Source organism: Bos indicus, chromosome 26 (assembly GCF_029378745.1).
Source record: "Bos indicus isolate NIAB-ARS_2022 breed Sahiwal x Tharparkar chromosome 26, NIAB-ARS_B.indTharparkar_mat_pri_1.0, whole genome shotgun sequence".
Taxonomy (NCBI): Eukaryota; Metazoa; Chordata; class Mammalia; order Artiodactyla; family Bovidae; genus Bos; species Bos indicus.
The window spans coordinates 14,369,298-14,392,561 of NC_091785.1; the positions used below are offsets into that span (position 1 = coordinate 14,369,298).

Sequence of the window (23,264 nt, forward strand, 5' to 3'; positions counted from 1 at the left end):
CATCTGCGATGATTTTGGAGCCCAAGAAAATAAAATCTGTCACTGTTTGCATTGTTTCCCCATCTACTTGCCATATTGGAATACAGCCGATTAATAGTTGCGGTAGTTTCAGCAAAGGGACTTAGCCATATGTACACATGTATCCATTCTCCCCCAAACTCCCCTCCCATCCATCCTGCCTTATAATGTTGTGCAGAGTTCCCTGTGCTATATAAAGTAGGACCTTGTTGGTTATCCATTTTAAATATAGCAGTGTATACATGTCAGCCCCAAACTCCCTAACTATCCCTTACCCCCACCCTTCTCCCCTGGCAACTGTAAGTTTGTTATCTAAGTCTGTGGATAATCTGTTCTATTGTGTAAATAAGTTCATTTGTATCATTTCTTTTTAGATTCCACATATAAAGTATGTCCTACAATATTTCTCTTCTTTGTCTGACATACTTCACTCAGTGTGACACACTCTAGGTTCCTCCATGTTGCTGATAATGGCATTATTTCATTCTTTTTAACAGCTGAGTAATATTCCATTTTATATATGTACCACATGTTCTTTATCCATTCCTCTGTTGATGAGTATTTAGGTTGCTTTCACATCTTGGCTGTTGTGAATAGTGCCACTGTGAACACTGGGGTGCATGTAACTTTTCAAGTTGTGGTTTTCTCTGGATATATGCCCATGAGTGGGATTACAGGATCATATGGTAGCTCTATTTTTAGTTTTTAAAGGAACCTCTGTACTGTTCTCCATAGTGTCTGTACCAGTTTACAAACCCACCAACAATGTGGGAAGGTTCCCTTTTATCCACACCCTCTATAGCATTTATTGTTTGTAGAATTGTTGATGATGGTCATTCTGACAGTGTGAGGTGATACTTCTAATTTCCTTAAATGTATTTTACTTTAAGTCTGTACTATGTACTTTTTTGATGGTAGGAGATGTGGATGAGAGAGATATCATGAAATCATATATCAAATAATTTAATTAAAAATTTGGAACTATTATCCATATATATTTAATATATGTATATGATATGATTTAATATGATATGTATATTATGACTATGATAATGCTTGTGATGTTGTAGATTTAGATGAAATGCAGTATTGTTTGTTAGTGAATTTTCTTCCTGCAACTTTTTCATATGGTTTATAGTTTGTCATTAGTATGTAGAAGTAAATGTTATTTTCTTTACCTTAGCTATAACAGTATCCTTTTTGATGGAAGTGATGGAATGATTATTTGGTCTTACTTGTAAAATAAATAAAATAAGAACCTTTACAGATTGTTCTTTTTAACTTCTCACAGATATTATTCAGCTCTAAAGACTATGGAACAATTAGAGAATGTGTATTTTCCCCGGGTTAGTCAGTACCGGTTTTGTCAGCTAATGATAGAAAATCTTCCTAAGCTCCGTGAAGATATTAAAGAAATCTCCATGTCTGACCTCAAAGACTTTTTGGAAAGCATTCGAAAACATTCTGACAAAATAGGTGAAACAGCAATGAAACAGGTGAGAATACAGAGAACTTTATTTACTGAAATATAATTGATTTACAATGTTGTGTCAATCTCTGCTGTACAACAAAGTAACTCAGTTATGGAGATACGTACATTTTTTAAAAGGAAAACTTTAATTTAATGGTATTTAATAATCTAGGTTATAGAATATATCCAAAGCTTACTTTTTTTTTTTTACTTACATAAAAGGCTTGTTTAAATTTTATCCTTTACTTTGTTTAGTCACTAAGTCGTGTACAAGCCTCTTATGACCCCATGGACTGTGGCCCACCAGGCTCCTCTGTCATGTCCAACTCTTTGCGACCCCATGGACTGTAGCCTACCAGGCTCCTCAGTCCATGGGATTTTCCAGGCAAGAATGCTGGATTGGGTTGCTATTTCCCTCTCCAGGGGATCTTCCCAGGGATTGAACCCCGGCTTCCCGCATTGTAGGCAGATGCTTTTACCATCTGAGCCATCAGAGTTTGGAAGCAATGTTCTAAATAAATGATTTTTTACTACAAAAATTGAATATCATAGACAAAATAAGTTTGGGCACAGAGGGAGAAAGAGAATTCTGATTTTTTTTTCCCCAGTGATAGGTTAATGATGTTAATGGGTGAGAAGGGACAATGATTTTCTTAAGCACAAGCCTCTAGAGCCAGCATCAAGGTTTAGGTGAGGGTAGAGGTAGATTTCTGTGATGTACATGGTCTCATTACCTGGGAGTAGAAAGGCCTGAATAACAGTAGTATAGCTCTTAGAGGAAATTCACCCTAAAGAGGCAGTGGGTAAACTTTCTACATGCTAACAGAACAGAGTAGCTACAATCTGGCCTCTCCCAACAGAGGGAATGTTCCACTAATATGCATCAAGTACCATTTCCTTCCTCAGGGGATCTTCCTGACCCAGGCATCAGACCTGGGTCTCCTGCACTGCAGCTGGATTCTTTACAGTCAGAGCTACCAAAACATTAATTAGGCATTAAATAGTGAGATAAAAATGCTGGAATTAATCCTATAGTTTTTTCAATCTCTGATAATGAGGCTCTGATAGTGAAGTATCACTAAAATGCATAAAAGAAAATATAAGGTTTCTCAATTAATCTGTATGAATACTCATTTTTGTCAATAATTAAGTCAGTTGTAGGGTAACAGTTTCTGCCTTTCAAGTGTTCATAAACTGTGGATGCTTTCTGTGGAAAATGAAATAAGCTTGCAACTTGATATCATAGTTTTCTGTGAGGTTAGTAGACATTTTTTTTTCTACAAATAATCCATTGGAGTTAAGGCAGCATATTTTATGTATGTTCCAGTATGATATCATATCTTTTAAATTTTTCTAGCGTTTTTAAGTTTATGTCTTTAGTTTTCCTCTTAAAAAAGAATTAGTGGTAATTCTTTTATAAAATCTTGACAGTGCTCCAAACCAAAGGTCATTAAAATAATTGAATCACTAGTTGACCTGAGGCTTCCTAAGTGGCTCAGTGGTAAAGTATCCGCCTGCCAATGCAGGAGATGCAAGACACAGGTTTGATCCCTGGGTTGAGAAGACCTCCTGTAGTAGGAAATGGCAACCCACTCCAGCATTTGTGCACGGGAAATTTCATGGACAGCAGAGCCTGGCGGGCTGCAATCCATGGGGTTGCAAAGAGTCAGACACAACTGAGCATGCATGCACATACATTAGTCAGATTCATTGAATCAAAGAGCAGGATGGTGGTTGCCAGAGGGGAACGAGTTACTCATCTACAGACGTAGTTTCAGAATGAAATGAACACAGTCTAGGGAATTCCCTGGTGCTCCAGTGGTTAGGACTCTGGGCTTTCACTGCTGTGGGCCTGGCCTCTATCCCTGGTCAGGGAACTGAGATCCCACAAGATGCATGGGGTGCCCATTAAAAAAGAAAAGATGAACAAGCTATAGAGGTCTTCTGTAACTATTATACCTATCAGCAATAATGTATTAAAGTATTGATATACACATTGAATATGTACACTTAAAAATTTAAGAGAGTAGATCTCATGTTAAATGTGCTTACCATAATAAAGTAGAATTGAAAAAAAGAAAGTGAAAGGAAATAATCAAGAGAAGAAATCAGTATAATAGAAAACAAAGTACAGTAGGGAGGATCAACAAAGATGAAAATTGGTTCTTAACCTTTTAAAATAAAATTGATAACCCCCTGCAAGACTCTTGAAAAAAGAAGGAGGGTACAAATAAATCATGAATAAAAAATGGGACATCATTCCGGAGCCTGTACCTCCAGACATTAAAAAGATGAAAAAGTACAAAGAAATTCTTAAACCAGTTTTGACCACAATATTTTTTCAAATAACCTGAACTTTTCTTTTCCCCAAATAGGCACAGCAGCAGAAAATCTTCACTGTTACTCTGCAGAAGCAAAATAATGTAAAATTTGGGAAGACTATGTATATAAATGATAGAATTCCAGAAGAAAGGAATGAAATTGTATTGAAACATGCATTTGAGGAAGAGGATGAGAATGAAGAGGAGGTGATGGGAATTTGTTTCTTTTTCTGTTTTTTTGTTTTTATCTGTTCCTTCATTCTTTTCTTTTCTTCCCCCTTTTACTTTCTTTTCTTCCTCCCTCCCTCATCTATTATTGGGTGGTTTTTTTCTGCTTGAGTTGTACTGTCTCTGTGAGTCCTGCCATGTGTAATGTGAACTTAAGTAGATCAGTTTGTAATGATATTAGAACAAAAGAATCATTGAAAATGTTAGATTGCATAGTGGGCAGATATAGATTATCTATATAATATATGGATAATAAAATATAGATTATGTCTTATATTGGAGAAGGCAATGGCACCCCACTCCAGTACTCTTGCCTGGAAAATCCCATGGACGGAGGAGCCTGGTAGGCTGCAGTCCATGGGGTCTCGAAGAGTCGGACACGACTGAGCGACTTCACTTTCACTTTTCATTTTCATGCATTGGAGAAGGAAATGGCAACCCACTCCAGTGTTCTTGCTTGGAGAGTCCCAGGGACGGGGGAGCCTGGTGGGCTGCCGTCTGTGGGGTCGCACAGAGTCAGACACGACTGAAGTGACTTAGCATTAGCATAGCATATGTCTTATATATAACATAAATAAGATATAGATTTGTAGGCTACAGATAGTTTAACCTAGGTGTTCTGCAATAATTAACAGTAAAAGTATAAATTTAATTTTTTTTGTAGTGATCCCTCATAATTTAATTACCTGTGGCAAACATTTAATTGCATGATGGCTTAACCTTGCCAGTTAGACTAATTCTGGATACCCTACCTTTTTTTCTTTGGTTGGTGCTGAGATAGTACAAAGAACTTTTAGTATGATTAAAGTTAAATTTTTAATTTCTTAAAAAAGTTTTATTAAGTCTAGAAACCTTGAAATTGTCTGTAAATATTTTCTTTCTTTTATTCTCTATGTTCAAATTCATTCCTTGTCTAGTGCTTCTTTTATTCTTTCTACAAAGTCATCTGTTGAGCCTACTTTTTATCTTTTCCATTGAATTCCTTTTGAATTAGTTAATACCATAAGAAGTCTAATATTCCCAATTGTTTATAAGTTTTGCCTTGTCAATGAGATTTTAAATTCTTTTTTTAAGGACACTGTTAGGGTATAGTAAGAACTTTTAATTGATTGATTAAAAAGGAACCATATAAATATATGTGTCCATGGCTTCTCTGCGGAGAAGGCAATGGCACCCCACTCCAGTATTCTTGCCTGGAAAATTCCATGGATGGAGGAGCCTGGTAGGCTGCAGTCCATGGGGTCGCTAAGAGTTGGACATGACTGAGCAACTTCACTTTCACTTTTCACTTTCATGCATTGGAGAAGGAAATGGCAGCCGACTCCAGTGTTCTTGCCTGGAGAATCCCAGGGACGGGGGAGCCTGGTGGGCTGCTGTCTATGGGGTCACACAGAGTCGGACACGACTAAAGCGACTTAGCATAGCATAGCATGGCTTCTCTGTGGTTGTGGGAACCACTGAGTGTTCAATGTGTACATTTGCATTATATGCCTTGAGGATAAGTGAAACTGTATGTATTTATGAGTGTGTGTGTATATGTATGTTAATATTTGTATGTATGTATATACATATATTTACATATATAGTGGATGTCTGATATACAGACAAATAAATTGCCTTAGAGGGTTTAATGTCTTTCTAATATGGAATTAATGTGACCTGAATGGTCCCTTGGAATAAAATAAACATTTTTAAAATCTGCTTTTTTGTTCTTCTTAATCAATATTCAAAGAATCTCTGTCTTTTCTCCCTTGAAATTCAGAATGGTGAAAATGAACCATCTAGTCTTTGTATCTCAATTTTCCTGGGTCTGTTTTATGTATCTTTCAACTGTTAGAAGCATTGCCATCTTCCCCTTCCCGTAATCCATACTCTAAGAGAAACTTGGTTGTTTCCCTGTTCTTTCAGATCTATTTAATTATTACTACATTTTATTTCTTTCATTTTCACAAATAAATAACTGTAATAAAAATAATTTAAGTTCACTCAGAGGATTTGTAAGACTAGAAACGTGTTCCTTTAAAAAGAGTTTATTTCACGAGTTTGGGAAACTTTATGTTACTTTGTTTCTTTCATTGTAAAGTGTACTTTAAAAATATTAACGTCTCAGAATCAGGATACATCTTAAAATTGATGATATTATAGTTTCAAGTGGTAGTGTTTTTTCCTTTTTTAGTGTTCCATAAAATAAAAGTGATAATATCTTAAATTTGATGAAATAATGCTAAGTGATGCATAAGGGAAGGAGCTTCACCTGTAACTAAGTTGTACATTTGTGCACTGTCTTCTTCAGAAGCAGTAGTTATATATCTAGTTATCCATGGCAGTTTTCTGATAATCTATTAAGCATGTTAAAGATATATAGGTTCCCTGCTTTATTGACCTATAACCTAAAATAATCAACAATGATGATAAATATATAAAGAATAAGGTATGAACAGGTGCCAAAACATAATAAAAAGGCATTGTGTTTCTATTATATGCTTTTTATGGTTGCTAAATGTTATAACATGATATCTATGAATCTTCTTGTCTAATTTTAACTTTGTATTATTCAACAGTAGACTAGTAGTTTGACCTATAATTTTAAAAATTTGTTTTATTTTTTCAGGTCTTAACTGTACAAGATCTTGTTGATTTTTCCCCTGTTTACCAATGTTTGCATATTTATTCTGTTCTGGTAAGTATCTTTTGTATACGTGTATATGTGTATGTATACATGTGTGTGTGGGCCCACATGTGGGTGCATATACTTATATTATTAAAAAGACATGTATGCATTTTAGGCCTGCTTTTCTAAAGGCTGACTACAAGTTCATTGAGCTGCAAATCTACATGCAGTGTTTATTTGTGAAGTATCCACTGCATGTGAGGCATTTACTTCTTTCTTTAACTTAGGATGTACTTTGAAGTATACTTTTCATGTATACTTAAAAGAACTTTCCATTTCTTCCTTCTTGGCTCTGTACAGTTGTATCACAGTTACTTTTAAATATGTTACTTATGTATTTGTTATGCCAGACTACATTGTTTTCATTTTTGGTTGAACAATTATCCTTTTATTTTAATATAATTCATATACCAAAACATTTACCTTTCTAAGATATATAGTTTAGTGATTTTAGCATATTCACATGGATGTGCAACCATTACAAATAGTTTCCGGACATTTTATTAGTACAAAAGGAAATCCCTTACGTGTTAGCAGTCACTCCTTACTCTCCCCTCACCTCAGTCCCTAACAAGCACTAATTTACTTTCTGTCTCTGTGAGTTTGCCTATTCTGGGTATTTCATATAAATGGAATCATCATATATGTGGCCTTTTGTGTTCAACTTCTTTCATGTGGGTAGAAGTTTAAGATATTAATTGAAATTACTCTTCTTTTTTAATGTAGACATTTAAAGCTGTAAATTTCCTCCTAACCTCTGATTTAGCTGCAGTCTCTGAGTTTTGATGTATTGTGTTTTTGTTTCCATTTATCTCAAAGTATTTTCTAATTTCCTATGATTTCTTCTTTAACCCACTAGTTATTTAATGGAGTTAAATAACTAATTTAGCTTAAATAACTAAACACCAAGATGGAGTTTAATCTTCATGTTGGTGAATTTCCCTAAAGTTCTTCTGTTACTGATTCCTAATTTAATCCCATTGATTAAATCAGAGATCATATTTTATATGATTCTAGTCCTTTTAAATTTATTGAGGCTTGTCTTTATGGCATCACAATGCTCTATCTTGGAGAATGTTCCATATAAACTTAAGAATAATGTATACCTGGCTGTTGTTGGATGCAGATTAATGGTAAACCATGTTAGAAACAATATATTGTCCTGTGGTGAGATATGCGTAGTTCTTATACAACATGTTCAGAAGTTGAGACTTGATAGCTAATTTTCCTACTTAGTTTCCTTCACTGACAGCCGTATTTTCTTTGGTCAGTCAAAAATGTATAAAGCCTAAGTGATAAGTTGGGCAACTGTCAAATTGTTTGAATTTGGCTTTGAGTGAGTGAAGTCGCTCAGTCGTGTCCGACTCTTTTCGACCCTGTGGACTGTACCTCTCCAGTCTCCTCCGTCCATGGGATTCTCCAGGCAAGAATACTGGAGTGGGAACTTGGCTTTAGTTTTCTTAATTGTCATGACTCCAAACAAGGTAACTGCCTATGAACTATAATGCCAAAATCTTGTTCTTGGTATTCAATGTGAAATACCATTCCGCTTTTAATTCTAGTTGTTAGAAACTGAAAAATGACCCTTACGGAATAAAGAAGTTATCTGTTTAGAAATGTGTTTGTGTTATGTGTGTTTTTATTACTCTACTGATTTTATTTTAGGGTGATGAGGAAACATTTGAAAATTATTACCGAAAACAAAGAAAGAAACAGGCAAGACTGGTATTGCAACCCCAGTCAAATATGGTAAGTATATGGAAATTTTGAATTGATTATGTTGTCAGTTTTTAACCCCTTTAATTTCTTCAGAGCATGGATTCCACTGAAAATATTTATTGAACACCTACCACTTCCAGTAATTGGTTTAGGTGTAAAGATTACAGTAGTTCAAATGGATGAGTCCCTTCTCTCATGAGCTTACATTCTATTAGGGAAGACAGACTATAAATAAATAAGAAAAGTCAATAAATATGAAATGTCAGGGAGTGGTAATTAGTTTCTGACAGTATGGTAGACTGCTGCTGCTGCTAAGTCGCTTCAGTCGTGTCCGACTCTGTGCGACCCCATAGACGGCAGCCCACTAGGCTCCTCTGTCCCTGGGATTCCCCAGGCAAGAATACTGGAGTGGGTTGCCATTTCCTTCTCCAGTGCATGAAAGTGAAAAGTGAAAGTAAAGTCACTCAGTCGTGTCCGACTCTTAGCGACCCCATGGACTGCAGCTTACCAAGCTCCTCCGTCCATGGGATTTTCCAGGCAAGAGTACTGGAGTGGGGTGCCGTTGCCTTCTTCAATGGTAGACTGAGTACCTTAATTAAGTAGTCTACTGAAAAAAACAACTAAAGATGCTGGATAAAACATTTTTTTTAAATCTTAAATTCTTTTACATGCACTGAGGATCACATAGGAAAGTATAGTCCTGACAGAGACTAAATAAGTAATCTGGAGGGGCTATGTTTGTGGGATTTTTATCAGTCATTCTTAAGAATACATGTATTTTTTGGCTATAAAATTGTGACATATTTGCTGTAGAAAAATAAGGAAAAAATGAAATAAAATAATCCATAATGTAAAAAAACTACTAAGTCAATGTGAAACTGTTCTATATGTTGGTTATGGTGATACGTATGTGACTAGATACATTTGTGGAAGCTCATAGAAGCAGCACATGAAAAAGAGCTTTACTGATATAACTTATACCCCAGTACACCTAAATGTAAGATATAGATGGCAGCCCACTAAGCTCCTCTGTCCCTGGGATTCTCCAAGCAAGAACACTGGAGTGGGTTGCCATTTCCTTCTCCAGTGCATGAAAGTGAAAAGTGAAAGTGAAGTTGCTCAGTCGTGCCCGACTCTTAGCGACCCCATGGACTGCAGCCTACCAGGCTCCTCCATCCATGGGGTTTTTCCAGGCAAGAGTACTGGAGTGGGGTGCCATTGCCTTCTCTGATAAACAAAATAGGAAAACTTAAATGAAGACAAATCCAGACAGGCATAATGAAACACTGTGCGTGGGTTCTAAGTCACTTCAGTCATGTCTGACTCTTTGCGACCCTAAGGACTGTAGCCTGCCAGGCTCCTCTGTCCATGGGGTTCTCCAAGGCAAGAACACTGGAGTTGGTTGCCATGCCCTCCTCCAGGGGATCTTCCAGACCCAGGGATTGAATCTGCGTTTCCTGTGGTTCCTGTATTGCAGGCGGATTCTTTACCACTGAACCCTGGGGTAAAGTCCCAATGAAGCACTAAATGTAGCTTTTTCCCTAAGGGGAATCTGCTAAATGGGAAAGCATGAGTTTTAAGGATGTAGAAGTATAGAGGCAGAAGCCCAGAGTCACCCAAAGAAGGTGATGAGAGATTCTCTCCTTTACAAGGCTGAGACTCCAAAGAATTATAGCTCATTATTGGAATGACCTAGAGAGAAAGCCATCTTGCAAAATCTCTCAGGTCCTTCTGCCAAACATACTAAAGAAAATTGCCTATCCCAAATCCTGGTGCTGAGTGAACAAAGAAAAAAATCCCTAATAATTCATAAGAAGCAGTTCTTAACATGTGTTTGCAATCCAATTTCATTCTACTTGGATCGTCAAAAAAATCTCAGGCTGAAAATTTAAAGTCGTTCCATTTTGATCTTGTCTCCAGGTGTCTGTTAGAAGCAAATGCAGATCTTCTCTGAACCTTCATACCAAGTTAAGAGTATCCACAGTTAAAGTTTCAATAGGAAAATTAACAACTCATACTCAGAACTAATTATTGAACAAGTGAGAATCTTTAGAAATATTGACAACAGAAATAAATTGTAAAAGACTTTCAATATTTGAGTTATTAGGCATAGAATATAAAATAACAGTATTTTATATAAAATAACAGTATTATATTTAAAGAAAGAAAAGCTTGCCCTTCTCAATAGGGAGCCATAAACTATAAAGAAATTACCAAAAAAATGTGAAAAAAATCAAGTAGAACACCTAGTAAAGATATATGAGCCAAAATGAAAAATTTTGTGAACAACTTTTAACAGTTGATGAATTCTCTTAGTTGACCTGAAGAAATTATCTAGACAATATCACAGAGAGCAACTTGAACTCTCATAGGCTTCTGATAGATATGACTGTTGTACCAATTGTAACTATTTGGAAAATAGTTAGACAGTTTGTTATAATGTTAAGCAAATACTTATCATATGACCCAGAAATCCCACTCCTAAGTTTTTACCCATAAGAATTGAAAATGTATCTACATAGTGGCTTATTCCCACTCCAGTACTCTTGCCTGGAGAATCCCATGGGCGGAGGAGCCTGTTGGGCTGCTTGAGTGACTTCACTTTCACTTTTCACTTTCACGCATTGGAGAAGGAAATGGCAACCCACTCCAGTGTTCTTGCCTGGAGAATCCCAGGGACGAGGGAGCCTGTTGGGCTGCCTTCTGTGGGGTCGCACAGTCGGATACGACTGACGCGACTTAGCAACATAGTAACTTTATTCATAAATACCAGAAACTAGAAACATTTCAAATGTCTATGAGGTAGTGAATAGATAAACAAATTGTTGTATCTCTACATAATGGAATGTTATATACTTAGCAGTAGAAAGGGAACTGATACATGCAATAACATGGATAAATCCTTTTTTTTTTTAAACAAGTAAAGTGTTTATTAGGAGGAAAAGGAGTATAGTATGTGTGGACAGATACACAGGTGAGCTCACAGAGAGGGTCCCTGAGTCACTGTCTCGTGGCAATTGAAATCACTTATATCAGGCATTTCTTCTGGGTTTCCTTTGGCCAGTCATTTTGATTTGCCTGGTTCACAGTCCATATTTGGTGTATCTCAGGATCCTCTTGACATGGATAAATCTTAAAAGCATTACTGGAAGTGAAAAAATTCAGATACAAAAAAATTACATATAGTGTAATTTGTGTTATATGACATTTTTGAAAAGGCAAAACTATAAGATAGAATGGGATCAGTGGTGAAGGGTTAGGGATTGGGCAGAGTGATTCACTACAAAGGGGCATAAGGGGAACTTTGTTATGAGGTAGAAATATTCTCTATCTTGATTTTGGTGTGGTTTCACAAATGTCTATATTTGTTGAAACTCATTAGACTCTCATATGTAAAATTTGCTTTATGTAAATTATAACAATAAATTTAACTTTAAAAACAAAGATAAGAGAAGACCTTAAAAATACCCAGAGAGAAGAGGTTATTTTCAAGTAAACAAGACAGTGGAGTATTTTCAATGCTGAAGGAAAACAACTTTCTACCCGAGATTCTCTATTCAGTGGAACAAGGACAAAGACATTTTCAGACAAAGAGGAGGAGAATTTGTTACCGAGATACCCTTAGAAGGAAAGAAAAGACTGTAGTCAAAAAGAAAGTGATGCCAAATGGAAAAAATGAGATTCTAAAAGAAATGAATAGCAAAGAAAGTATAAATATGAGGATAAACCTGTGTTGACTATAGAAAATAATATTAATACAGTATTATGGATAGAATTTAAAACAAGATAGAATCTTATCTTTAAAACGAGATAGAGTCAAAATGCACAATAACAATAGCATAAATATTAGGGTGAATAGAGTAAATATTAGGAAGTTATTGAAACTGAACTGTTTTGGAATTATCCAGAAAAGAATAAAATTATTAATTAATTTTAGAGTTTGATTATTTAAGTATGCATAATGTAATTTCTGTAACAATTAGAAGAATAGAAACACTATATAGTTAAATATAATTTAAAAAGCTTAAGTTATAAAAAATTCATCTTAGAGCTGATAAAAAATGTTAATTTGAATCTATAAGTACTTGATAACATTGACTTAAAGTATTTAAAGCAAAATTGCTGCAACTAAAAGGGTAAATTAAAAAATCCATAAGCATTGTGGATGCTTCAGTATCTTATAAGCCATTAGACAGAATAGCAGTAAGAATACAGAACATGTTTAATAATAGGCTTATCTAATAGACTTAAAGCTCAACGTTCAGGAAACTAAGATCATGGCATCCGGTCCCATCACTTCATGACAAATAGATGGGGAAACAGTGGCAGACTTTATCTTTTTGGGCTCCAAAATCACTGCAGATGGTGATTGCAACCATGAAATTAAAAGACGCTTACTCCTTGGAAAGTTATGACCAATCTAGACAGCGTATTCAAAAGCAGAGACATTACTTTGTCTACAAAGGGCCGTCTAGTCAAGGCTGTGGTTTTTCCAGTGGTCATGTATGGATGTGAGAGTTGGACTATAAAGAAAGCTGAAACATGTAAAATATCATGTAAGAAACGAGTTGCCAGTCCAGGTTCGATGCACGATACTGGATGCTTAGGGCTAGTGCACTGGGACGACCCAGAGGGATGGTATGGGGAGGAAGGAGGGAGGAGGGTTCAGGATGGGGAACACATGTATACCTGTGGCGGATTCATTTTGATATTTGGCAAAACTAACACAATTATGTAAAGTTTAAAAATAAAATTAAAAACAAAAAAGAAAGCTGAGTGCAGAAGAATTGATGCTTTTGAACTGTGGTGTTGGAGAAGACTCTTGAGAGTCCCTTGGACTACAAGGAGATCCAACTAGTCCATCCTAAAGGAGATCAGGCCTGGGTGTTCATTGGAAGGACTGATGTTGAAGCTGAAGCTCCAGTACTTTGGCCACCTCATGCTAAGAGGTGACTCATTTGAAAAGACCCTGATGCTGGGAAAGATTAAGGGCAGGAGGCGAAGGGGATGACAGAGGATAAGATGGTTGGATGGCATCACCGACTCAATGGACACGAGTTTGGGTGAACTCTGGGAGTTGGTGATGGACAGGGAGGCCTGACATGCTGCTGTTCATGGGGTCGCCAAGAGTTGGACCTGACTGAGTGACTGACCTGAACTGAACTGAATAGACTGGTGGTCCGGTGGTTAAGACTCAGTACTTTCACTGCCATGGGCCCAGTTTGATCCCTGATTGAGGAACTAAGATCCCAGAAGCCATGCAGCACAGCCAAAAAAAAAAAAAAAAGAATTCTGTTTCACACCTGTAAAAACACTTTTTAAGAGTACATATTGAGCACTGTAAAATGTGACAACATACTATGTTATAAAGCAGGTATCAAGACATATCCAACTTTTGTGTCATGTAGACTCTATTCCCTGATCATAGTATTTTTAAGCCAAAAGTGTAATAACAGCCTCCTCCCTGAAAAAAAATCCAGATGTTTGAAAATTTTGATCACTTTCATGAAATAAAATACAATATTTGAACTTAATTGAAATATTTTATGTAATAAGCTCTTACGAAATTCAAATAATCAAATATTTTCTTTTTGTTAAAATTATGAACAATAGGAAATTGTAGACCATTTCAGAGGAATTTGACTTTTATTATGAATCAGATAAAAAAATCATTAGAAGGTGTTTAGGAAACGATATATTTATTTGATTAATTTTGAAAAGTATTGTTCTGGCAGCTGTCTGGAGAATAGACTGAGGAAACAAGCCTGAAAGCTTGGAAGGCTAGGTAGGAGAAGGATGTAATAGGACTAGTGAGAGATGATAGTGGATTGAATTAGCTTACTGAGATGAAGGTTCTGACTTTTTAATTTGCTTATTTTGTCTCTTTTTGAATGCAAATTCCATGAGGGTAAGGACTTTTTGTTATTTACCAGTGTATCCCTTGTGCCTTAAAATATATGCTTATAGTAGACTCTCAATAAGTATTTGTTAACAAATGTTGTACTGATTTGCAACTACTTTTATGTTACTGATATCTATTGTTTTAAATTGATTTTTATTTTTCATTTACAGCATGAAACAGTTGATGGCTATAGAAGATATTTCACTCAAATTGTAGGGTATGTATCTAATATGGCAACAAATATTATTTTGATACTGTGTTAAATGTCAAAACTAATTATTTTCTATTTAGGTTTGAATTTTGTTTCAACTCGTTATTTTGCAATTGCTGTTTTTAGGTTCTTTGTGGTGGAAGATCACATTTTACATGTGACCCAAGGATTAGTAACCAGGGCATACACTGATGAACTTTGGAACATGGCCCTCTCAAAGATAATTGCTGTCCTTAGAGCTCATTCAGTAAGTTAGATAATTTATGTTACTAAATTTTTAATTCAGTTACTTCAAGAACTTATGAATTGGATAGTGTCAAAAGAAAGTTGTACCTTCATTAGTTCTACATTTTTTTGAAAATTGTCAGATTTGGAGGCAGTAATGTTAGGCTTTTGTTTGTGTGGTAATATTGAGCTGTGATTTTGCAACTGACTGGGGCTTCTGAAGACACTTTCAGTCCAGCATTATAGAAGATGGAGAATTATGCTGTTCTCATTAGTCTCAACTGACCTCTTCATTAGATCACTGAAAAGCACCATGAAGAAAGGGTTTTTAATTATCATTCCACATTCTTTGTTTCCAAAATAAACTCCACCATTAAAACTCAATAGAACTTGTTCTTGAATGTTTATAGCTTATTTGCAGTAGTACACTTATAAATGTCCTAAAAATAATGTGCAGTTGTCAAAATTTAAACTCATTTGGAGTAGTGAATCTTTAGGTAATGAAAACTTTTTTATGAAGAAGGGTAAAATGATAAAATATTTTTATAATATGCCTTTTGTGGAAGTAAAAATTATGTTATAAGGACTAATGAAATTAATAATTTCTTAGTGTGCACTTTTTCTTAAGATAGTTTTGGAAGTTTGCCTTCAGTAAAATCTCCCCAAACTTAAAATTTTATAATCTATTATTTAAAATTTTGTTATTGAGAATAGAGATTGAAAATATTTTGAAGAAAGATTATTAGTTTAAGTGATACTTAGATTATAAATACATTTTATTTTTACTTGTCAGGGACATAGATTCTGGGTACACTATTTGTCCAATGAACTACAACTTTTTCTATCATATATAATAAAGAACATTATATTTTATCATGGTTTATATTCTGACCAGCTAAGAATATGTAATATTGTAGTATGCTCCCTATTGATTTCATGACATCGTGTATGAAATCGTATTATATTAAATGCAATATATCATATTTACAATCTTACTAAATGCTATTAAGGGAGCACGAGTGAATTTCACTATCCTTTTGAAATTAATTATTTTCCTTTGATGGATTACTAAGAAAATACTTAAATTGTCACTTAGAAAAATATAATTGATTGCATCTCTTTTATAATAGAATAAATAAATAATTGAAAAGTAGAAATATAAACCATTTTTTCAATTTGAAATAACTAGTTCTTTAAAATCTAAAGACTTTTTTGGAAATACAAGCATCATTGCTTTGACCAAAGTAAGTGTGTGCAAATTTCAGGAAAATTTCTTTTCATATAGTACCTAAAGTGGTTTGTCATGTCATGATCTTTCCCTAATAATTTTTTAGTGAATAGAGGAAGTCAAATGTGAATCTGATAATCAAGACTTGAAATTTATTGTAAGTCAAGCAAATTTAAGGAAAAATTTTCAAGTTTTATTTCTTAATTTTTAACCAAGTGACTCTGGTGTGTGTGTATGTGTGTTTGTTTGTGTTTCTACCCCCACTTACCCTTCATTCTCCCAGTCTTATTGCACCGATCCTGATCTTGTTCTGGAGCTGAAGAATCTCATTGTAATATTTGCAGATACTCTACAGGTGGGTGATAATCTGATATTCAGTTAATGGCTATTTGAGCACATAAAACTATTCAAAATATAGTGTAGACCATACTCATTTCTTGTATTGTGGCTTAATGGTAGTAAATTAGCAATAATCAAATGTTTACTTATGTATTGATATTCTCCTATCATTTAGAACTTTTCATACTACTGCTTTCCTGATTATGAAGCTTGGACAGAGATCAGGGAATATTACCATCTTTTAAAATATTGGTCATTCTGTTGGAGTAGATATAGTATTTTTGCAGTTAAAAAAAAGTACGCAATGTAATGGGAAAAACCCTGAACTAGAAATTAGAATATTAAAGTTCTGCCTGAGGAGAGTAAACGTGAGCTGTGGAATCACAAAGACCCGAGTTTATGTTCAGCTTTTGCTGTTGACTAATTGTATGCTTACACGTTCTCTGAACTTCAGATCCTCATTTGTGTAAGTGAATTTATTAATTACTAGTTTTCAGAATTGTTTTGAGTTTTAAATGTGATGCGGTATATGAAAATAAACGCTAGTTTGAAAGCTGTATGTACTCATTTCCTTCCTAATTTCAAGTGTGCTATGACTGTAAGCAGATCACTTTACTTTGCATTTTGGAGTTTTTTTCTTTTTAACATAAGATTAAAACTGAATTGTCTGAAAACTCATTGTCTTTGTGGTTATCAATATCAAAGTTTTGAACTTGTCCCTCATTTTTGATCACAGATAATAAAGAATTGATTAAGTTTTCATGCTTAAACTTATGGGATTTTTGATGTTTGATTGATTGATAGATGTTTGATTGGTTGATAAGTTTTCAACCATGCTTAAATTTATGGGATTGTTACAGCTGGAATAACTTTTTGTGAAATATAGACCAACGTTTTCCAAAGTGTGATACTAGTTGTATGGTCAAAAATGTTTAGAAAATGCGGAGTGAAGTAAAAGAGATTTTTCTGCTAGAAGCAAGTTTATAGCATACATTTCCAAAGGTAAGGTGATTATGTAGCATTTTCCCAACATATCTGACTCTTAAATCTTTTTTTTCCCTTAGAGTATCTTTTCGATGTAGAGGTTCATATAAAGTGCTTTAGGAAATGCTGGGGCTTCCCTTGTGCCTTAGTTGGTAAAGAATCTGCCTGTAATGTGGGAGACTTGGGTTCGATCCCTGGGTTAGGAAGATCCCCATGGAGAAGGGAAAGGCTACCCACTCCAGTATGCTGTCCTGGAGAATTCCATGGACTGTATAATCCATGGGGTCGCAAAGAGTTGGATACAACTGAGTGACCTTTACTTTTAGGAAATGCTAAACTATTTGTTTTATCACAGGAGTCCATCCTAGAATAATATTTTTTATTATTTTATCTATTTTATTCTTAAACCTAAGGAGATAATATCACAAGCTCATTTAGTAAATTATTTTATTGCCTTATATCTTCATTAGTTTTTACAGCTTATAAAACCAGAATAATTTGGGACTTTTTTTCTTTCATAAATTTTGTGACTAATGTACCTGTAATACTGATCTCTCTGCAAAAAAACTTTAGTAATTTTATTAAAGACTGCCTTAATATTTGGGGACTATTTTTAAGTAACTTGGAGTTTTGCTGTCCTTATTTACTCAAAGCATTGCTACTCAAAATATGGTCTGGGGACCCCAGGTCAACAAATTGTTTGTTATGGATCAATAATGAAAAGAAATTTCTGTCAGAATGTAGATCAACTACGTCACTAAAGTACAAAATTTAGCTCAGTTGGTTTTTGTTTTTGATAACAATAGCAGCATTGATTGATATCAGTAGCAGCATTGATTTATATTCTGGTGTAAACTCTTTATCTCTCTTTTAAAAACCGTACAGACTGTTCTTGAATTGGCATTTTGAGTACAACTGTAGATTTCGGTTTTAGATTAAGTATTTGGTATGGTTCCAAGGAACTCTGCAGAGAATCAAAGAGTAGTAGGCAATATTCAGGTTACAGAGGCATTAAAAAAGTAACATTGATGGATTGTAAATATACCTTTCTGATCTTACTGCTTTGAAATAAAGTTGAGGAAAACAAATCAGTTCTTGCTTATTTAGAAATCGTGCCATATTTTCATTTTGCTGTAAATTGACAAGCTGATTATTAGGTAGATCTTACATTGAATTAAATAAATGCTGGCTTTTTAAGTTGTACTTAGTAATTGAAAAGTTGAGAGAATTAAGAATGATCTTTTCTAATTAATCTTAAAGCATATTGCACAATAGTTCATTTTAAAAATTGGTACTTTACCATCCTAAGGGAATTTTTCTTTTTAAAATGTTACTATTTCATCACCTAAAACAAAGCTAACTAAACAATAAAGTGAAAAATCAAAACACAACATAGCATGTTCATAGTTCTGCTTATTGCCTATTAAGCAAATGAAAAGCAAGCATTTATCAATTCATTCATTAACCTTTTTTGAGCACCTGCTATGTGCTAACAGCTAGATAATATAGATATATAAATCAGTATAACAATAGGGACATAAAGATTCTTGGATTTAAGAAATTCAGTTGTAAACAAATAAGATGTATAATAAGACATACTAGTTTAGTAATATATTAAAGAACTTTGGGTTCTTGGAAGATAGAATGATAACTTTGATTCCAGGAGTTGGGAAGGGTTATATGGAAAGTTGAAATGTGAGCTGGATTTTGAAGGAAATGTGAGTTCAGCAAGTAGATATGAAGGAAGAGGCATTAATGACAGGCAAATAGCGTGTGTCAGTTATAGGTAACTGACTATACTGTCTCACCATAGTATAGTATGGTGTACTTTGGCCCCCTGATGCAAACAGCTGACTCATTGGAAAAGACCCTGATGCTGGGAAGGATTGAAGGCAGAAGGAGAAGAGGGCGACAGGGAATGAGATGGTTGGATGACATCACTGATTCAGTGGACATGAACTTCGGCAAACTCCGAGAGATGGTGAAGGATAGGGAAGCCTGGTGTGCTGCAGTCCATAGGGTCACGAAGAGTAGGACAGGACTTGGCAACTGAATGACAACAACAAATAGTATGATGGGCATGAAACTGGCTGACCAGCTTTGTGATGTTAGAAATTGTAATGTTTAAATGTAAGCAAAGAAGGGTAGAGAGTGGTAATAAAAACTGATTAGGTAGTTTTAGCCAGATTGTGGCATGTTTTGTGAGGCTTTAGTAAGCCTCCTCTAGGGGAATGGTATGATCAGCTTTGCACTTTTAGATGATAATTTTATGAATTGGCAATAGAGTGAGTTGAGAGAGACAGATGGTTGGAATTTCAGTTTAGAAAGCTTTTACAGTGATCTAGGCAGGGGATGTTAAGGACCTAAAATAAAACAGTGGTACTGGAAAGATTTCTGAAGAAAGAAAGGTAGTAGATGATGGAGAAAAATGATAGGTTTGAATGAAATTTGTAAAGGAGGTAAAATCAAAAGAATCTGATGAGTGGTTAGATATTTGTTTTGGGGGCATTTAAACAACTGAACGACTTCACTTTGACTTTTCACTTTCATGCATTGGAGAAGGAAATGGCAACCACTCCAGTGTTCTTGCCTGGAGAATCCCAGGGACAGAGGAGCCTGGTGGGCTGCCGTCTCTGGGGTCGCACAGAGTCAGACACGACTGAAGCGACTTAGCAGCAGCAGCAGTAGCAGATGACATTTAGTTTTCTTTCCTGAGAAATTGGATTGATGATAGAACTATTAACAGGAATAGGAAGTAGGAAGAACACTTGGTTTAGTAGGAAGATATGAGTTTAATGTGCTTGTTGGTGGACTGGAGATGTCTAATAGCTGTTGGAATTAAATATTTAGAATTTATAGAGGTCTAGCTAGAGATACAGATTGAGAATAGTCAGTGAACGTAGTGTTTGAAGTCAATTGACTTGAAATTGCCCTAGAGAGCTAGAAGAAAAAATTGAAGGATGGAGATAGAAGGAAAAAGAATCCAGAAGGATTTCTCATAGATAAAAGGAGAACAAAGAGAGAGTGGTGTTAAAAGCAGAAGAGACAGAAGTAAGATAGAATGAGAGATCATAGAATTATTTAGGAGATACTCCGTGATATTATTGACAGCAGTTTCAACAAAGGAATAGGGGTGGGAATTAGATTGTAGTAGGTTTGGCTAGGGAAGGACAGAGGAGGCAGCTGCAGGGCACAGAAAATTGTAGGAGGACTTTTTTGTTCCCTTTAGTTGTTCTTGTTTTAAAGATGGGAGGCAATTTAGCAAGTTTATTTAGTGAAGAGAAAGGAGGTAGTGGAAGTTAAAAATGCAATAGAGTGAGTAGCTGATCCATGGAGCAGTTCCTTCAGGAAGAGATAGGATCAAGACCAAAGATGAAGAGGTGAGCCTTGAAGGGGAAGAGGGACAACTCTGATGTGAGCAGAAATGTTTGGTCCTAATATGGTTTTGATTTCAGTGGATTTGGGGTTGCAAAGGAATAAAATTTTGGAGTGTCTATTTGATCATTTTTCCCTGTACCACAAAGTCAGCGTTGAATTGAAAGTACAGTGTTTCAGACAGCATGTATTCTCTTTTTTTCTTCTATCTTATTTAGAGACTGCTTCCCAAGACGCAGTTATGTGGATCAGTGATCTTGAACTTTTCCTTCAATTCTGACTTGTAATACTTTTTAAGGTTAACAATGTAATCCATACTGAAAAGAGAGAGAAGAAATGGAAAAATAATTCCAGCTTCATAAAACTTTCTAGACTCTTTTTTTAACTGGTGCAACTTAGTAGAAAGGCAAAAGGACATCTTTTTTTCATACTATTGAGATGGCATACAATTTGATATAGTGATCACTTCAAACAGTTCTCTAGTATTCTGAACTTTTAAAAATGAATATCTTTAATTATTTTACTTGTATATCTGCTTTGTGTGTGTGTGTTTTAGGGTTATGGTTTTCCAGTGAATCGACTTTTTGACCTTTTATTTGAAATAAGAGATCAATACAATGAAACATTGCTTAAGAAATGGGCTGGAGTTTTCAGGTTAGTCTAAGCCATGGTACCTTAATGTAAGAAAAAAATTGCCAAATTATGAAGTAATTGTTTTTGCATTTAGCAATAAAATTGCTTATAATTATATTTTTATCGTGGTAAAGTATGTGTAACTTAAAATTGACCATTTAACCTTTTATGTATGTATAGTTCAGTGACAGTAAGTATGTTCACACTGTTGAAACCATCACTACTGTTCATCTCCAGAACTTTCTTATCTTCCTAAACTGAAACTCTGTACCAATTAAACAGTCCTTCCCAACCTCTTTTTCTTCTGGTTCATCCCGGAAATCACCATTCTACTTTGTCTTTGAATTTGACTACTCTAGTTACTTTATATAAGTAGTTTGTACATTGTTTGGGTTTTGTGTCTGAATTTGTTTGGTTTTTTTGGTCTGGTTTATTTCACTAAGCATAATGTCTTCAAGGTTTATCCATGGTGTAGTAGTATGTGTCAGAATATCATTCCTTTTTTAAGGCTAAATAATACTCCATTGTGTGTATCATGTTTTATTTATCCATTCATCTACTTATGGATATTTGGGTTGTTTTCACCTTTTGACAATTAATGAATAATGCCACTGTGAACTCTGACAAACAGTTATCTGTTTGGGTCCCTGTTTCAGTTCTTTTGGGCATATACCCAGAAGTGGAATTGCTGGATTATATGGTAAATAATTTTGAGGAACCTCTATTCTGTTTTCCACAATGGCTGCACCACAGGTACATGACTTATTTCCAGCCTCTCATTAAGATGCCAGAGCCATTTATCAATTAGATATTCATTATGTACTGCCCAAACCATATCCTTCTCTTATGTTCCTTACCTCTGCAGATGTCTGTGATGAGGTGAGATATATATCATTTGTCCATTTTCCTTATCTAGAAACCACAGATTCGTTAGGATTATACTTTCCCTCATAATCCTCATTTAGTTTGTAAGTCCCATATATTCTACTTCTTAAAAACTGTTTCTGCCACTCCCTTTCTGCCTCCACAAATACAGCTTTAATTCAAATCCTCATCGCTCTTTATTTGGATCATTCAATCTTTCTACCTGGCCTCTCTCTGTTCATTATTGTCTTTTTCTTTGTTTTTCCTCCTACTATGTGAAATTCTTCCTATCATATTCCTCTGCCTAAAACCTCAGATGATATTCCATTGCCTATAGGATAAAATCTGGGTCTCAGTTTGTCCGCCTGCCCAGCCTTATTTTAAACCATGTCCCTTGCATACTTTATACTCCAGTAATACTGCATACTTGTGGTTTTATTCAGCCCCTCCCCACAGTCGTACTTTTTCATGCCTTATGTTTTTGCATGTTATGGTCCATCCTTTGGAAATGCTATTCTCCCATAATCTCATTAGAAGTGTTTCGTTTTATCTGTAAAACCCCTACACAGCCCATAGCTTCTCTGTAAAACTTCTCATGAGATATCCCCCACCTAGTCTGTTAAAGTTAGTTGCTTTTTTCCTTTGTCCTATATCTGAAACTTGTACCTCATTTATTGTCTGCATAACATCATTATAAACATAATCTGTTTGCATATCTCTCTCTCCTATTAGGCTTGAGAACAAAGATCTTGCTTTTATCTTCATGGGGGTAGAGAGTTTTCATTATAGTTAGCCCAGAGACTAGCACATAATAGGTGCTCAAGAAATACTAATCAGACTGAATTATTGATTATAAAGAAGTTGATTGGACAGCAGGTATATTAGTAAGGCTGAGTTAAGCTACTAACAAAAGTACACAAAATCTCATTGGATAAACATAGGCATTTTATTTCTCACTTACACAGAAGTTTATAGTGGGTCTAGTAGTCCACGACTCAGGCTTTTGCCATCTGTGATTCTACTTTCTCGACATGGGGGGGTCTCTCCTGTCACCATGGGACAGAGGATCACACAG

At 35.1% G+C, this 23,264-nt stretch overlaps 1 protein-coding gene across 7 annotated transcripts in view; it reads left to right on the forward strand.

Annotated features, from left to right (window-relative positions):
- The window catches only part of EXOC6 (exocyst complex component 6), a 192,550-nt gene that overhangs the window by 63,362 nt on the left and 105,924 nt on the right, over positions 1-23,264 (forward strand). For 6 of the 7 annotated variants that reach the window (XM_070780488.1, XM_019952981.2, XM_070780487.1 and 3 more), the window contains 8 exons: positions 1,310-1,514; positions 3,865-4,017; positions 6,650-6,718; positions 8,375-8,458; positions 14,501-14,547; positions 14,668-14,788; positions 16,278-16,349; positions 21,249-21,346. In XM_070780488.1, the coding sequence (XP_070636589.1) occupies positions 1,310-1,514; positions 3,865-4,017; positions 6,650-6,718; positions 8,375-8,458; positions 14,501-14,547; positions 14,668-14,788; positions 16,278-16,349; positions 21,249-21,346 (849 nt within the window). The remainder of the gene's footprint in view (positions 1-1,309; positions 1,515-3,864; positions 4,018-6,649; positions 6,719-8,374; positions 8,459-14,500; positions 14,548-14,667; positions 14,789-16,277; positions 16,350-21,248; positions 21,347-23,264) is intronic. The other variant, XM_070780489.1, reaches the window with a different exon arrangement.